The sequence below is a fragment of the Sciurus carolinensis genome, chromosome X (genome assembly GCF_902686445.1).
Source record: "Sciurus carolinensis chromosome X, mSciCar1.2, whole genome shotgun sequence".
Lineage (NCBI taxonomy): Eukaryota > Metazoa > Chordata > Mammalia > Rodentia > Sciuridae > Sciurus > Sciurus carolinensis.
In genome coordinates, this window is record NC_062232.1 from 11,227,875 (window position 1) to 11,246,249 (window position 18,375).

An 18,375-nucleotide genomic window follows, 5' to 3' on the forward strand; every position below is an offset into this window, starting at 1 on the left:
TTCGCTCGCAATGTTTAACAGCCACCCAAAGTAGAAAGCGTACAATTCACTTGGCGGTATATCTGTATGCCAAAAGTCATATTAACAAACAAATTGTTCCTTCCAGTTCTATTCACTGAAACACTCTAATTTGTCTTGGGTTTGCTGTGCCTCCAGGTAGTTTGAAGGGTAAATAACGCTACAACTATTTTTTTTGTACTTAGTTGAATTCTAGTTTCCAGTGAACTCATTCTTTCTTATCAATTCCAAGGATGTAAGGATGCAAAAACCCCTAGGGGACTAATGGGTTTCAGATGGCCTGTGAAATCTCTGGAATTGTCCATGTGCCTTCAGCAGAAAAGACAATCTGGAAATGAAATATAGGGCAGCGTTCTTGGTGGGAAGGATAGGCCCAGACTGGGGTCTGTGTGGGAGTCAACAACACAGTGACAGAGTACACAAAAGCAGGCACAGAAGGAGTAAGGAGGATCAAATACACTCTAAGGATATGGTTATGTTGGGTGGGTTCGAACACACAAGATTACCCAAAAGAAAAGAACTGATAACATTTAACACGAGTGGACTCTTAAGAAAATCCAAAGGTTGGTCAAACACACACACTTGGCAGATGTAAAAGTGAACAAGGCCCTGCGAGGGGTGTTCAAGTGCACCACTCTGGGGAGGGAGGTTCATGGTAGATGCTGAAAACACTTGCCAGGCTCTGTAGCACACTCGGCTTTCTAATGGATACTGAGTTTCCCATTCCTATTAAGCCTGATTTATAATTATACTGTACAACAAAATCCCTTTCTTCTCAGCTTGCTTTGTTAAAAAAAAAAAATTGCCACTGGAAATTTTCAAAATGCAAACGACTTTACTTTTTGAGATTATAAAAAAAGTAACATTATTTTAAAGATATGAAAGTATGGACCATCTAAACTGGAAATCTTTCTACAATCCTCATGCTACTCTGACATAAATATTGTTAGCAATTTGGTATTTGTACTTAAAGGTTGGTTTGTTTCCTTTTATGCACAATATAATGGCTTAAAAATAGAAGTAAATGTTCTGAGGTTTTTGGGGGGTGGGGAGGTATACCACGCATTGAACCCAGGGGCGCTTAACCACTGAGCCACATCCCCAGCCCTTTTTTAATATTTTATCTAGAGACAGGGTCTCACTGAGTTGCTTAGGGCCTCCCTAAATTGCTGAGGCTGGCTTTGAACTTGAGATTCTCTTGCCTTGGCCTCCTGAGCTACTGGGATTATGGGCATGCACCATCGTGCCCTGCCAAAATATTCTGTTTTGAATTCCTTTCCTTGTCAAAACACAGAGCAATAATTCATCCATGGGAAAGACTGCATAGCTTTGAAAGATCTCCACTCAGCATGAGGAAGTTCAGTGTTTTTCAATACCAAATAAAACCTCATTCTGAAATAGACTGAATTTGAGGCCTCCCCTCTGAACTAGGAACAACTTCCTTATGCCCTAAGGGGCTTCCCTGCACTGTGTGACCTGACAAAAAAATTGGGAATGGAGAATATCCCCTGCCTAGTCTGTGTAGAGGACTAACTAAGTTTGCATATGTGTATTTCCTGCCCTTTGTCCCATTTTGTCCCCTCTTCAGGCCAAGAAAATCTACATATGTATATCACTCTGGCTTTTGTTTTTATGAATTGTAACTGCTTCTGTGCGGCCAGCCAAGAGAAGCAATCTAGCTGCTTTTCCCCAGTTTCATCAAAATGCACAGAATTCACTTTTCCTTTATTCCATCTTTCGCCTTTTTTCATCTTGATTTTATGAGTGTGAGTGGCCAAATCGAGCCAGGAGGGATCCAGGCAGGATCTCTGGGATAGGCTCCCAGTAAAGGTATCATTTTAATTTTTCTAATTTCATTTCTCCTCCATCTCCTCTGCTTCCCTCTTACCCTCTAAACAGAAATCTAGTCCAAACATAATTGCCGAGGTCAGTTTTGTTTAAAATTTTTTTTACCCAGAAGTACCAAACATTTGCTTAAAGGAATGACTGAGTCAGTTTATTAAATGCATTTACCTATTTTTTTTTCTCCCTGTTAAAGTAGTCTACTAGGATATAGAGTCTTCTTTTGCCAGTTTACTATAATTCATGTTACTGGTTGGAAAGCACAACGTTAGCAGTAATGGAGTTCCAAGAGTGGGCAATTTCCTCTTTCTTTTCTTTTCAGCATGGGTGACCACCTGCACTAGTTTCTATTAAACCTTGTTTAATTTCCATTAAGTATTATTTCTTAAGGCTAGCACAAAAGAAAGCAAATGCCAAAGTATGTGAAAGCATACTACACATTTAAGAACAACCACATTTCCTTAGAATTATTTCTCTGCTAAGAGCAGGATTGCATCAGCAAAGGGTTGTCCTCAGAGATTTTCAGGTACCCTCCTCCCCTTTTATGTCATGCACCAGGAATTGATGCCACCCTCACAATTTTGTTGCTGGTCAGAGGTCACATCCCTCCATTTTCCTCTCTTCTACAAACATGGTTGCCAAGCTACTGTCTCCTTGCAGCAGGGAAGCGCTTCCCTTCCCTTAGGCAATAACAAATAAAATGAGTTGGGATGGAGGTCATATTTTTCTTCTGGCCCCCTAGGACAGTTAAGTCAGCAACACATATAAGTCAGACGTCCTTCAGCCAAACATAAAAAAATGTACAACGTTTCTTTTAATTATGTAAATCATTTCTGTGGGATTTGTTCTCATTTCCAGGGAGGTTCCTAATTCTTGCAAACATCTCTAGTGAGAGTTTTTCTTAGGCTGCATTCTTTGGCTTAATCTAGATCATTTCCCTCCTTCTTCAGTCTTTTTTTTTGGAATCCAGGATTGAATCCAGGGGTGCTCAACCACTGAATCACATTCTAGCTCTTTTTATTTTTATTTTGAGACAGGGTCTCACTAAATTGCTGAGGCTGACTTTGAACTTGCAATCTTCCTGCCTCAGTCTCCCCAGTGGAATTACGGGCATGCACACCACTGGGCAGGATCCTTCCTCAGTCTTATGAGTTCATTATTCCTGTGAATTTACCACCCCATCCACATGTATCTGGAGAAAAAGTAGAAAATGGTGTTGACACACCAAATCCATAATAGAAGTCAGCTCTGGGGAAGAGAGGAGAGGGTACAGGGGTCAAGAAAAGAATCAAACTGGGTCGCACTGGTTGCCAGAACTCAAAACAGCTGTGGTTCCTAAAAGCATGCCCCAGAAGTCCTTGCATTTGGTTTCCACAGGCAAATACCTCACCGTGGACTTAATGCCTGACTTCATGGGACAGAAGGCAGAGCTGTTCGGTCTTCTCCTCCTCCTCTTCATTCCACCAAATTATTTTGAAATTTTTATTCAGACATACAGAAAAGCTGCAAAAATAATACTGACAATTGCCATACACCGTTCACCGGGATGCCCCCAAAGCCAATGTGTTATCATACTTGATCATTTTTCTTGCTATAAATGTCATTCTTTTTTCTGATATTTCCAAGTACCTTACAGACATGATGCCTCTTACCCTGAAAGAATTTTCAGTATGTATTCCCAAAAAACAAGGCTATTTTCCTACAAAAGTATAGTGCTATTTTTATTTAATACCTTAATTTTATTTATCAATAAAATCTAACCCAGTACCTCCACATGTGCTAGGCAAGCGCTCTACCACTGAGCCATAACCCCAGTCCCAAGTATAAAAAAGTATGCAATTAACATTGATATAATACCATTATCTACATATTCAAATTGTTCCAATTTTCAGAATAATGCCTTTTATGGAGAAAAGAAAAACAAATTTCTAGGCCAGGATCCACTCCAGGGTCACATGCTGTGCTTAGCTATCACATCTAACCTTCTTTCATCTGAAACAGACCCTCAGTCTTTTTTTTTTTTTTTTTTTCTTTTGTCATTAAAAGTACAGACCAGGGCTGGGGAGATAGCTCAGTCGGTAGAGTGCTCGCCTTGCAAGCATCAAGGCCCTGAGTTCATATCCCCAGCACCAAAAAAAAAAAGTACAGACCAGTTATTTTGTAGAAAGTACCTCAGTTCAGGTTTGTTTGCTGTTCCCTCATCATTAGACCAGATTGTTTGCTAATCCCCTTCCCTTCTAAATTTAGATAAGAATTTTCATTTATTTTCAATGCTTTGGCTTTAAAAAAAAAAAAGGAAGAACGCAAAGGATGAAATAATGAACACATATTTATTTCACTTTGTGTGTGTGTGTGCTGGAGCTTGAACTCAGGGTCTCACACAAGCTGGACAACCACTCTACCACTGAACTACATTCCCCACTCCTTTTCTTTTAAGATTAAACTATACAGGTAAAAGAAATGTCCCCTAACTGACCCCAATTAGTTTTCTACACGAGGAGAATTGGAACTTTCTAGAAGCCCCACTTAAACCCTTCAAGGGAGCCAGACATGGTGGCACACGCCTGTAATCCCAGAGACTCAGGAGACTGAGATAGAGGCTGAGATAGGAGGATCACAATCTGGAAGCCAGCCTGGGCAATTTAGAGAGACCCTTTCTCAAAATAAAAATAAAAACAGCTGAGGAGGTAGTTTAGTGGTAAAGTATTCCTGGATTCAATCTCTACTACGAAAAGAATAAATTTTAAAAAGTAAAAATTTGTTTTGAAAAGGGCTGGAGATGTAGAGAGCCCCTGGGTTCAATCCTCAGAACCACCAAAAAAACACACCAAATTCTCCCATCCCCGAAACCTTCAATGGCTTCCTGTTCTCCCAGTAAATACAAGTCCAAACTCCTAAAGCTGGCAGACTCTTTTCAAACTGATCTTGCACCTCTTCACCATTATCATGGAGCCTCTGATTGTTTTGTCTCCATGTTTAATTCTAACCCAGCATACCCTTCCTGAGGAGGGGTGGAAGCTGGAGCTTTGTGGAGCAACAGAAAACCAACCAACCAAGTAACTATAAAACAACAACAAATACGAACACAGGCAGGAAGCATAGATATAAAAATCCTCACAGATTTCATGGGGAAACCTAGGATCACACTCTACACTTCTTCAAACCTGTCTCCTGGTTTGTAAAATAAGGAAAGAATAGGTACAACACAGGGCTATTATGATAATTAAGTGGCACCGTGTGTGTCTGTGTACAAATATAAAAATGTACATAGACGTATGTGTGTAATATGTTTTTATCCTTCTCTGTACGATGCCTGACACTTAGGAGGTTTTTTTTTTTTTTTTTTTTTAAAGACAGTTCCCTTTCCTGCCCATTCCTTCATTTTCCACTTTGCTCCAAATTCCTGCAGGTCAGGAGGTTATATACTTCTGATGAGGCTGTGACCCAGGACAGAGAAGGATCACAGTTCCAGAGATGACCACACGCTCCTGTCAACACCAAGCCAAGTAGTCCCCTCTCAGATTGCATAAGACACTGAGCAATGCTTGGCAGGGTCCTATTTCCCAAAACACAGAGTCAAGAGCTCAACATTTTGGGACTGTTTTCCAGAATGTCCTCATCAAAATCCGTATGGCACTTAGAATGTTGTCTGTGTACCATTGAACACTGCAGTCTAGAATTGGTGATGTAAGATAGGATTTCTGTCTTAAAGAAACTGATAGCTCACTATAAGATCTATAAGCTTGCCAAAAATAGTCATTTAACCCCCATCTTGTAACTATCCATAAACAGCAAGGGAAAGAGAGGTGTCAATGTCGTGGCTGTGCAATCTGGGAAAGAGGTTATTCTACATGAATTTGTGGGAATTCTATCTGAAGAAAACAAGAAAATGCCCATTTTGCCAAATTTGGTGAGTGACATCAAAAGTAAAATGCCCAACTATATTGCATGCTACAAGAGTAATGACACTTGAGACAATTGGCTTTCTGGAATAAAATGTAATCAGAATATACTGCATGTAGAGACAGGCACAGTGGCACACAACTGTCATGCCAGCAACTTGGAAGGCTAAGGGAGGAGGATCAAGTTTATGGCCAATAGCAAGACCCTATTTCAAATTAAAAAAAAAAAAAAAAAAAAGCGGGCGGGGGGGGGGCGCTGGAGACATAGCTTAGTGGTCAATGGTAAAGTGTTCCTGAGTGCAATCCCCAGTACCAAAAAAAAAAAAAAAAAAAGAAAATAGATATAGTTCATGCATTACAGAATGATCATTGATCATTTTACAGACTTTGCTTCTAAGCCTTGGGCATATAACATTAAGAGCCATCTGTAAAGATCCTATCTTTCAGAAAAAACAATTGTCACAGTTTGGTTCATATTTATAATACTGAATATTCATTACTCCAAGGTTAACAGAAAAACTGGGAAATAGATAAAATTTAACATTTTGAATGGAAAATGTGTTAACAATTTAAGCTCTTCACAATGTTAATTCTCAGAAGACAACCTTCTGTGTGACCTGAATGGAAACTAGCCCACTACAGGATAAACTCTGCCAATAAAACAGAAAGAAGAAAATGTATAAGAATCCTCTGGGAGCATATCTTGTTCTTTAAAGATTAACCCTACAGAGAAGCATTGAAGATTTCTAACTAAGAAGCTATTTAATACAATAATTTTGAACTGAAGTAATACATGCATTATTTCTTGGTTTTATTTCAAAAGAACATATCTCATCCTCAAGTACACAGTATTTACTATTGGTTTTCTAATTGCTCAGAAAATAATTCAGATATGTAGACATAATCACAAAATTACATTACAAGCTGTAAAACAAATGATTTTAAGCACTTGAAGTTAGAGTAAAGCCAAGCTTACAGAATATTAAGTTCTAAAATATACAGAATTTTGAGGGCTAAATAAAGGTTCAGAAAAAAAGAGAAACTTGAAATTAGAAGGGAATGTCATAAATACTCCTAAGATTATCTTAGGACATGTTTAGACAGTTGACTATTTTTAAGGGAAAAGGATTTTTAAATAGTATGTGCAAAATATGAAAAAATACACTGCTATAAAACTTGAAATGTGTTTAAATTCTTAGAATAGTTTCTTATTTTATACTGATTATCCATTTAAACTGTTTTCTTCATCTAAAGATGATATATTGGGAAAACAATATAATTTTTAAATCAATGAAAATTATTTACTCAATTAAGTTTTTAAAAATTTTTCAATACTCATTTTTTTACCTATCTGAAATATCTTGAGTTTATTTGCCAATATGCCCAAGGCACTACTAATAGAGTATTGATCGCTAAAGAGCCATTAATTTTTTTGTGTGCAGGACAAGATGGCAATTGAGAATCAGAGTGAAAAGTCAGACCATGTGGGTTAGAATCTCAGCCTTTTTTTTTTTTTTTTTGGTGCTTGGGATCAAACCCAGGGCCTTGTGCTTACAAGGCAAGCACTCTACCGACTGAGCTATCTCCCCAGCCCAGAATCTCAGACTTAATACTCACTAGCTAATTGCCCTTGGGCAAGTTACTTAACTTCTTTGTACCACAGTTTCCTCATCTGAAAAAGTGAAACAACCCCATTCCTTACCTCAAGGGATTGTGAGGATTGGGTAAAGTTCTCAGAACAGTTTCTGGCAAACAGGAGGCACTTAGTAAATTTTAGCTATGATGATTAGTTCGTGACATTCCTCATCCCTCGTTTTTTGCCACTTTCTCCTGTATGTCAAAACTATACTTTAAAAAATGCAATTGTATCTCACCATACGTGAAAACCAATCCCATCAAAAGATACAAATTTCAGTTAGTATTGGTAAGTTTAAAAGATCTATTTTCACATTATATATATATTATATATAGTGATTATATTTAATAACAAAGTATTATATTCTTGAAAAGAGCTAAGTGTTCTCACCACAAAATGATAACTACATAATGCTTGTTAATTAGCTAGATTTAGTCATTCTACAAGATATATAAAGATACAGATACTTCAAAACATCAAGTCGTGTATGATAAATACAATTTTATCTGTCAATTAAAAATAATTTTAAAAAGAAAACTAATTCCAGGTGAGTAAATACATCAACATGAAAGGCAAAACGACAAAACACTTTTTTTTTTTTCAGTACTGGTGATTGAACTCAGGGGCACTTGACCATTGAGCCACATCCCTGGCCCTATTTGGTATTTTATTTAGAGACAGGGTCTCACTGAGTTGCTTAGTGCCTCGCTTTTGCTGAGGTTTACTTTGAACCTGCGATCCTTCTGCTTCAGTCTCCCAAGCTGGATTATGGTGTGTGCCACCACATCAGGCTCCAACAAAGCACTTCTTAAACCAGAGCACATTTTCATGATCTTGAGTTAGGTAATGAATGTTAAAGAAGTCACAGAAAGCACTAATCATCAAGGAATAGATTCATACACTTAAACATTTTTTATTTATTAAAATATAGACGATATAATAGTATAGAAGAATGAGAAGGCAAAAGGGAGAAGATATTTGCAATGCAAATAACTGATAATAATTAGTATTCTGTATATATAAAGAGCTCCTAGAAATTGATATGAGAAAACATGGACAACTCATCCAAAGAAAATGATATGAAACTTCTTGCTGAATAATTTTACATTTCCACTTCTGGTTCCCATTCATCACTGCTCTGAAGACTTATTGATTTACATCCATAAATGTTATATGTATATTTAAATATGAGGAAAATTGATTGAATACTCTAACTAGAAAGCTTTGCAAAAACTATCCATGACTTAAATCATGTATTTGGTGTGGTGAATAAAATCAGCTTTCACTATCTCTATGGAAACACCCCAAAATCTAAAAAACTACATGAATCATTCATGTTTGGGGTATTCTCCTTAACAGTAGAGAATAACTATGAAAAGACATTCAGGCAGGAACTCTGAGGAAAACTTACCATGCGTTTCTTCAGACTTATTCAAATCACTTTTAAAAAATCAAAAGGGGTTGGGGGTATGGATTAGTGGTAGAATGCTTACCTAGCATGCATGAAACCCTGGGTTCAATTATCAGTACAGAAACAAACAAAACAAAACAAAAAAAGTCACTACTCATTTTTGAGTCAGGACTCATTTTTGAGTCATTGACCTTATGGAAAAATGCATTATAATTTTAACCAGGATCATAAGTGTTGCAGTTGACTATAAGATGACCCATGATTTCTGCCCCCTGATATTGCCCTGTGTAACCCTGAGTGTGGGCTACACCTAGTGACTTGCTTCTAATCAGCAGAATACAGCAAAAGTGACAGGATGTCGCTTCTGAGATTAGGTTATAAGGACTCTGACTTCCATTTTACCTGTCTTCTTTTACTCTCTCACTTGTGTGTTCTGATGAAGCCAGAGGCCATGGTGTGAGCTGCCCTGTTAGTCAACTTTGTACCACTGTGAACAAAATACCTGATAAGAACAACTCAGAGGAGGGAAAGTTTATTTTGACACATAGTTTCAGAGGTTTAGTCCATGGTCAGCTGGCTCCAAGGCAGAAACATCATGGTAGAAGGGCATGGTGGAAGAAAGCCACTCAACTTATGGCAGTCAGGAAGTGGGGTGTGGGGACTGGGAGAAGATAAAACTCTTCCATATTATGTCCCTAGTGATCTTTTTCCTCCAACTAGGTCCCACATCTTGAGAGTCCATTCAGCTATGAGTGGATTAATCCATTCGACGAGGTCAGAGCCCTCATGATCCAATCATACCCTGAAAGTCCTACCTCTGAACCTTGCTACTTTGGGGATCATGCTTTCAACACAAGAGCTTTTAAAGGGGGACATTCGAAATCTAAGCCATAACAGCTGTCCTACAAAGAGGCCATGTGGCAAGGAACAGAGAACAGACTCTAGCCAACGATCCTCTAGGAACTGAATGCTGCCAATAATCACATAAGCATGAGTTTAGAAGTGCATCCTTCCCAGGTGAGGCTCATGACTACAGCCTTGGCTGATACCTTCACTGCAGCCTTGTAATAGTCTCTGAGCCAGAGGACTCAGTCAGGTTGTGAGACACTGTGAGATGCTACATGTTGACTTAAGGAACCAAGTTTTGGGGTAATTTTGTTATACAGCATATAGTTAACTAATACAATAAGGTTTATTTATACCTTACTGTGATTTACCAAGTAGTTACTGATACAGAGCATTAAAATCTACTTTTTAAATCAAATGAAGAAGATTTGGTTCCTTTCCTTTTTCTCTCCCTTTAAAGGTAAATATAGAAGCAAAAATATATTGACAATATTTAAGAGGTTATATTAGTTTCCTGTTGCTGCTTCAATAAATCACAATCACATCACTGCTTCTATTGTCATACCTCCTTCTCTGTGACTTCCCTGTCTCCGTTTTTCATGTATACAGACTCTTGTGATGACACTGTACCCACCTGAATTATCTAGCTTAATCTCTCTGTATTACTCAGCTTTCCATTACTGCAACAAAATACCTGAGATAATTGACTTTAAAAGAGGAAAATTTATTTTGGCTCACAGTTTTAGAGATTTCAGTCCATGGTCAGTTGGTCATTTTGCTTTCAGACCTGTGACAAGGCAAACTATCATGGCAGGAGTGCATGGCAGAGAAGGTTGCTCACCTCATGGCAACCAGGAAGGGAGAAAGAAAAGAAGAGGGACGAGGATCCCAATATTTCCTTCTAGGACACATCCACAGTGACCTAACTTGCTCCCATTATGCCCAATCTCCTGAAGTTTCTACTACTTCCCAATAGTGCCACAGATTGGGATCAAGCCTTCAACCCATGGCCTTTGGGAGACACTTATCCAAAATATAGCACTCTCCATCTCCAGAGCCTTCATTTGGTCATATCTGCAAAGTCCCTTTTGCCACATAACATATTTGTAGGTTTTGGGGATTAAGATATAAATATCTGGTGGGGGGGTGCTTATTCTGCCTATCACAAAGGAAGTGACTATATATTCTCTAAATAAATCTTGTTTATTCACCTACAAATATTCAAAAGAAAAGCTATAAAGTGGGCTGGGCTTGGTGAGGCATGCCTATAATCCCAGTGTCTCGGGAGGCCGAGGCAGAGGATGGAAAGTTCAAAGCCAGCCTCAGCAACTTAGCAAGGCCCTACGCAACTCAGTGAGACCCTGACTCTAAAATATAAAAAGGGTTGGGGATGTGGCTCAGTGGTTAAGGGTCCCTGAGTTCAATCCCTGGTACCCCCCAACAAAAGTTATAAGGTAAGGGAAACAAAAGATTCACAAAATCCAACTTTTTCCATACTACAACATTTCTACATTTTTAACTTTCCAGATCATGCTTGTTTGTAAGTACCCAGAAGTAGAGATGCTGCAAAGGAAGATGGAGAAAATAAACAGAGGCTACTGAGGGCCAAACTTTGATGTAGTCAGTCAGAATACAAAGGGAACATGAGGACCAGAAGGCATAAATTTCTTGGAAAAGATTGATATTTTTCCTAGAAACACAGATTTATGTCCTTCATAATGAATGATAATAGACAGTGTTATCTGTGTATCAGTTTATGCAAGAAAAATCAGATTGCCTTGCAAGAGATGGTAAAAGTCACTACAAAAGAACCCTACTTATTCTTATTTTAGCCAAGAACTAATGTGAAAAACGTGTGGCCAAATGTGAAAGGAATCTGGTACTGTCAGAGACTCGACAAATTGGATTCTTTGTAAGTGATGCACCGTCCAGCTCAATTCCTGATATCAACTGACTTCCAAATCATCACTGTATAAAACATCTGTTTCGGTGAGATTAGCACAACCCAACGGAAACATGCCCAGCCCAAAAGAAATAAAAAGATGGTAAAAATCAATTCTAATACTATTTATGGGAAGGAATTCAGATAAAACCTAGCCTAATTCATGAAAAATGGCTCTGAGCTCCCTAACTGGGCTTCCCTTGGGACACAGGCATTTGGGTGGTATCAGGGATGAGATGGTAGCAGTATGTACTTCTATTTCTATCCAATTAGTCTGCTAATGATACAACCAAGTCGACATTAAATCAATTAGACTGCAACGTGTATGCCAAAAACCAAACATAACCCAGATATCCATGTCAAATCCTTTTACCATGAGTAACAAAAGTCATCTAAATATTATAAACAAAACATGTCAAGTATCCAGCCAATGTTCTTCATAGTTCAAGGAATATTTGATGCAACAAAGCATTCAAATAAAATAAATTTAGACAGTCCTTGGAGTTTGTGATAGAATTTGACCTGGAAAAGTAGTAAAAAATAAGTAAATAAATACAAGACAAAGGGTAAGCTTGAGTTGAATGACTTCATAACAAAATTTGTATAGCATAAGATTTTATCCAGTGTGTTTTACTGCAGGTGGCTGAGACCATAAAATTGGCAAATAATACTTACTTTATAATACTTGAATTAATTGTTGCCCAGTACTGGACAGTGAAGTCTAAAACTTTGAATTTGTCACTTAATTAAATGGAAGCACAGATGTGTGTGTGTGTGTGTGTGTACGCGAGAAAGAGAGAGAGAGACAGAATTCACTAACTGAAAGTAATGTCTTGGTTGTCTTAGCTCTCTTGCTTCATATTCCTTTAAAAATGTGTTTGAAAACAAATCTCAGGATTAAAATTCAAAATAACAAGAAAATTCCAGTACAGATTTGCAAATGGGCATGCATTCATTCTCTCATGAGGCAATATAGAGGTGATAGCTAAAAGCAGAGCCAAAATGAACGTGAACTATCTACCTTCTGCTGATGGGGTCATGGAGAAACTGTAATGCTGCTAAGAGAAAGTGGACATGCCAGGCTAGGTGGTGGCACACACCTGTAATCCCAGCAGCTCAGGAGGCTGAGGCAGGAGGATCACAGTTCAAAGCCAGCCTCAGCAAAAGCAAGGCCCTAAGCAACTCAGTGAGACCCTGTCTCTAAATAAAATGCAAAATAGGGCTGGGGATGTGGTTCAGGGGTTGAGTGCCCCTGAGTTCAATCCCTGGTACCCCCCCAAAAGAAAAGAAAGGGAAGCTGCCATTTTTTTACTGCAATCTGACAATGTTTTTTTGAATTGAACAAGTACATACCTTGTTGGCTATCCCTGGAAACCTGTCCCATTAAAATCCCTATATGGGAAGACAAATGTACAAGGGTGTTTACAGCAAACTAGTTTGCAGTAGCCAGGTGCTAGAACAAAGTGAATGGCCACTGATAGGAAATAGCTAAATGCATTGTAGTATGCCCATGATGTACAACATCACTGCTAAAAGGAGCCACATGAGTAGATTAGGAAGGACTTCCATAAGGTATTGTTCAGTCAAAAAAACAAAACGAAAAGATGTACCCCTTTTGTGTACCATGAATCAAAATGAGGTCTGTAAAAATAAAAAATAATTCATAAAAAAACAAGATGCAAAAAAGTATAATGTGATTCCATTTTAGTAAAGCAATGACAGAATAACCCTATATATGCATATATCTGCATGCACATGTTAGTGTAGAAAGTAAGTGTGGCAATAAGAACAGCAAGATTTAATTCCAGGATAGATCTGGGATATACAGAGAGAGAGGGCACTGCTACAGGTGGATAAGGGAGAAAAAGGATTGAAGGGAAGCAATATCAAAAGCAGAAGCAAAAAGCATTACACACAACAGTTAAAGCACATGAGCTCTTACACTTACTGTCAGAAAAATCACGCCCAGTATGGATCTAAATTTGATGAACAATGACCTTGAGTATAACCTTTCTCCTTTCTTTCTTTGTTTTTGCAGTGCTGGGGATGGAACCCAGGGCCTTGTGCATGCTAGGCAAGTGTTCTGCCACTGAACTATACTCCCAGCCCTAGCCATTTTTAAAAATAAAATTGACCTTAAATACTTGAGAGTGTTCTAATGATTCTTTGACTTCAAATGTCAACTCAAAGGTTAGCCTTCCGTAGCAATACCTATATCAAGCAAAACCTATGTTGCAATCAAGTATGCGTTTGTTCTTAAGTAACAAAGTTCAGAATTTGCCTCCAGAAATACTGTGAGTTAATAGGGCCAGAAAGTCAAGAGACATGGGTAATTTACTTGCCCTACCTCATCCATTAAGTCTTGACATGGCCTTGACCAAGTTTCAAATCTGTTGTGCCTTGGTGTCCACACTTGTAAATTGACGGGTGTGACCCAGAATGTCAGGCCCCCAATGTTCTATAAATTCTTCCGGCTTTTCTTAACATTTGCTTATTTAAACATGATTAAACATCAATAAATTACATAGAACTTTGTGTTGAGGTTTGTAAACAACCACATTCCAGAGAAGGTAGCTCCTTGTTTTTTTTGTTTTGTTTTGTTTTGTTTTTGGTTTTTTCTTCACATGATTACTAACCCTCAGAACCCATCATACCTTCAGGAATAGGCTGGGAATGCTTTGCTCCTTGGTCCAATTTGAAGTCCAAATATAAGGTTGGTGTGCGAGTGTAAACCTTGGACTGAAAAGAAAAAGGAAACCATCAACATTTTTCTAAGAATAAAGTCACTGGAGATGACATCCAGGGATTCACACACGCTAGGCAAGTGCTCTACCACTGAGTCACGCCCCAGCAGAATAAGGTCCTTCACTTCAGTTGGGCCCTTCTGTAATAGGTCCAGGTTCAGATGCATTATATTTATGGTTCCTTCTAGGGAGGTGTTATTAAAACAGGGTGGGCTGATAATACAGCTGTTCTCAAGGGTCTTGGTCTAGAAGTTAACCCTCCTAGCTTTATAATATGCTAATTTCAGGATGACAGATATCTTTCTACAGCCATTTCTCAAATATGGCCCAATGGGTGTGTGTGTGTAAAATAAATATTTATATATAGTATATATATTTAATATATACGTATATATATATATATATATTTTTTTTTTTTTGGTACTAGGGATGGAACCCAGGGGTGCTTAACCACTGAGCCATAAGCCACATCCCCAGCCCTTTTAATTTTTTATTTCAAGATAGGGTCTTGCTAAGTTGCTTAGGGCCTCACTAATTTGATGAGGCTGGCCTCAAACTTGCAATCCTTCTGCTTCAGCCTCCTGAGCTCTGGGATTACAGATGTGTTCCACCATGCCTGGCCCCCAATGTTAATATTTTACTGGCCAACAGTTGCTCCACCTTTCTCACTTGTAATCTTCCACTTGATATAGTAGTTTATCTCACATCCAAATGTATGTTTCTTACCCAGGACTCAATTAAACCATTTTCATTTTGAAATTCAAAAATGTGGCTTATATATATCATTTTTTCTCAGTTGACTCTTTTGCCAAAAAAAATGGTCTACTACTACTGGTTTGTAAAAGTCCCAACTCCAAATGTAAGAAAGGCAAACTTTTGGAGACTTTTTCATTGTAAACAGTGCCTTTGATTCCATCAACAGTTAAGTAGATTGTGATTCAATATAATACCATACTGAATCATTGGCACAGACCAAAATCCAAGGGATTAGCAGTCTTACTATAAACTTTATGGTGCCTCATTACTTACCATAAAGCCCTAGTGACTCTAGTCTATCTTTTTTTCTTTTTTCTTTTTTGAAACTTAAAAATTCACACAAAAATGAAACAGCATGTAAAATCGAGCTTGTCAAGGATGTAGAGTAACTGGAATGTTCACACACTGGTAATGGAGTATAATTTGATACAAATACTTTGGAAAACTGCTTGGTGGTATATAGTTCAGATGAATATATGCATAATCTTTGACCCAACCATTCAACTCACAGGCATATACCCAAGTTAAATATTCACCTAAAGATGTACAAGGATCTTAATAGTGGCACTGTGGATAATAACAATAGAATGGACAAATGAATTGTGATACAGTTATGCAGTGAAATACTATAGAGTGAGGAAGATGAATAAACCTAACTACATAAAACAAATCAGAGCAATCTCACATGCAGAATATTCAGCAAATAAGGCAGGCAGCATGTGATTTCATTTCTGTAAGGTTCATAACAAGGTGAAATTAACCTCTGGTGCCAAAAGTCAGAAAAGTATTTACCTTAGGAAAGTTAGAAACTGGATGGAGTTAAAAAGGGGGTTCCAGGGACACTTTGGAAACATTCTGTTTCTTGATCTGGCTGCTGAGTTCACTGGTGTATTCACTTGGTGAAAATTCTCTGAGATGTACACTTGATGTGTGTACTTTTCTGTGTTTATTTTTTAATAAAAAACTTACTTTAAAAATGCATTTATATAGTTCAGCTGGTAGAGTGCTTGCCTCGCAAGCACAAGGCTCTGAGTTCGATCCCCAGTACCTCAAAAAAAAAAAAAATGCATTTATAGGGGCTGGGGTTGTAGCTCAGTGGTAGGGAGCTTGCCTAGCACGTGTGAGGCACTGGGTTCCATCCTCAGCACCATATAAAACCAAATAAACTAAATAGAGTTATAAAAAATATATTTAAAAAAGTAAAAGAGGGTTGTGGCTCAGTGGAAGAGCACTTGCCTAGCATGTGTGAGGCACTGGGTTTGATTCTCAGCACCGTATATAAATAAATTTTTTTTTTTGGGTGCTAGGGATCGAACCCAGGGCCTTGTGCTTGCAAGGCAAGCACTCTACCGACTGAGCTATCTCCCCAGCCCCAAATAAATAAATTTTAAAAAGAAAAAAAAAGAGTTCACTGTGTGGATAGACCCCATTTAAAAAAAAAAAAGCATTTATACATACGAAAAAAGAGGGAATACAAAACCCACAATTATTTACTACCCTTGATAAGGACATAATTTCATGGAGAATAATTACATAAGCTCCATGAGAACAAGGACATTTCTGCCTTTATCATTGAATTATCAGGGGCAACTTATCAGTCACATAGTAGGTGTTCAACAAATATTTATTTATTTATTTATTTATTTATTTATTTATACATACATACATACATACCTGGGATTGAACCGAAAGGTGCTTAACTGCTGAGCCTCATCCCTACCCTTTTTACTTTTTATTTTGAGACAGGGTCTTGCTAAGTTGCTTAGGATTCACTAAGTTCTTGACACTGGCTATGAACTTGCAATCCTCCTGCCTCAGCCTCCAGAGCCCCTAGGATTACAGGTGTGTGCCACTGCATCCTGCTTCAACAAATATTTATCAAATGATGTTTTGCAATGGAAAATTCCATATGGTAATGTATTTTTGACAGTATGTATAGGATATTCATCAATATCTTTATCTATACGTAGCAAAACACCTCTCTTCAGGACAAGTGAATTTTACATGGCCAAAGTGTATGTCTGTACATTAAATTAGAATTATAAATTATAATAAATAATGTTGACTATCAGTGGATCTTTTTCTTTTCTTATGAATGTCAGCTATCAAAGCTTTGGGCTTTAAAATGATCTGGTAGTCAATTTTACTCCAGGCTTTCGTAATTGTGTCAAAATGAACCAAATGTTATCTTTAACTAAAATGAACTAATAAAAATAAAATAAATAAAATGGTCTAATGGGGGTTTACATGACTTAGGAGGTCAAGCTCTATTAGTAGAGCTTCAAAGACTGGCAAAGCAAACTCCCCTGTGCATACATAAATGAAACCAGAAAGACCTGTGACATCAAGTACAATCCAGGGCCAAAGATTCACAATCAATCTGAAGAGCTTGAAGCATACATAAAACAAGGGCAGCACGCGAGGGACACAGGATCTGATTCCTTAGGATCATTAGGTGATTAGGTGTGTACGGCACCATCTGGAAAGAGGCTGGTGGTTGTTTTTTTTTATTTCTGGTGAAGACATCTAAAGTTACCTCTAAAACGATCCGGGGTAAACTTCACATAATATCAAATGACTCCTCTGCTTGGGCAATATTAACTTTCAGACAAAGGACCCCTGTTTGGTTTAAGTGTCTTTCTCAATCTCTGCCTCAGTGGCAGATGCAGTGTCCCTGCCTACAGTAAAGAGATGACTCAGAGAAGTTTTTGGCTGAATTTTTCCTAGCATTCTCCCAGAATGTGGAATAAAAGTAATCTTGAACTGAAATCAGCAGTCTTTGATACTGCTGTCCCTGCTGACTGGCAAAGCACTTATCTTCTTCGGGGTTTAGTCCACTCATCTGAAAACCTTGTGGGGACACTTGCTGATGTTTAAGTCTATTTATTTCTGAGCCAGAAAAGTAATGTTTTTCCTTCATACTCTGATCTGTTAAATTCTCATCTGAGTTCTGGTGAAGCAAGTTCCCCTGTGACTGGAGCTATTGAGAAGTGAGAATGTGGCTAGGTGAGGGAGAGCAACTAGGACAGTGGGGAGCTAGTGGGGGGGCACTGGTTAATTCCCCTTATTCTTGCCCTCAGCTTTAGCCATCAATCTTGCTCTCCTGGGCTGGCCATTTTTCTTCTTTTATTCCTGCCTCTAGCTTCTCCAGCTAAGCCACATTATCCCAAAACTAGTAATTGAAAGACTGTAACTGCACAGATACATGCACACACAACCGCATGCACACAGAACCTTCTGTTGTCATTTTATGCATTCATATGAAAATTTTAAATGGA

The 18,375-nt window shown here is 38.1% G+C and overlaps 1 protein-coding gene across 1 annotated transcript in view; it reads right to left on the bottom strand.

The window, feature by feature from the left end:
• The window catches only part of Pir (pirin), a 91,506-nt gene that overhangs the window by 22,358 nt on the left and 50,773 nt on the right, over positions 1-18,375 (bottom strand). Inside the window, exon 6 of the mRNA XM_047535968.1 lies at positions 14,252-14,336. Coding sequence (XP_047391924.1) covers positions 14,252-14,336 — 85 coding nt within the window. The remainder of the gene's footprint in view (positions 1-14,251; positions 14,337-18,375) is intronic.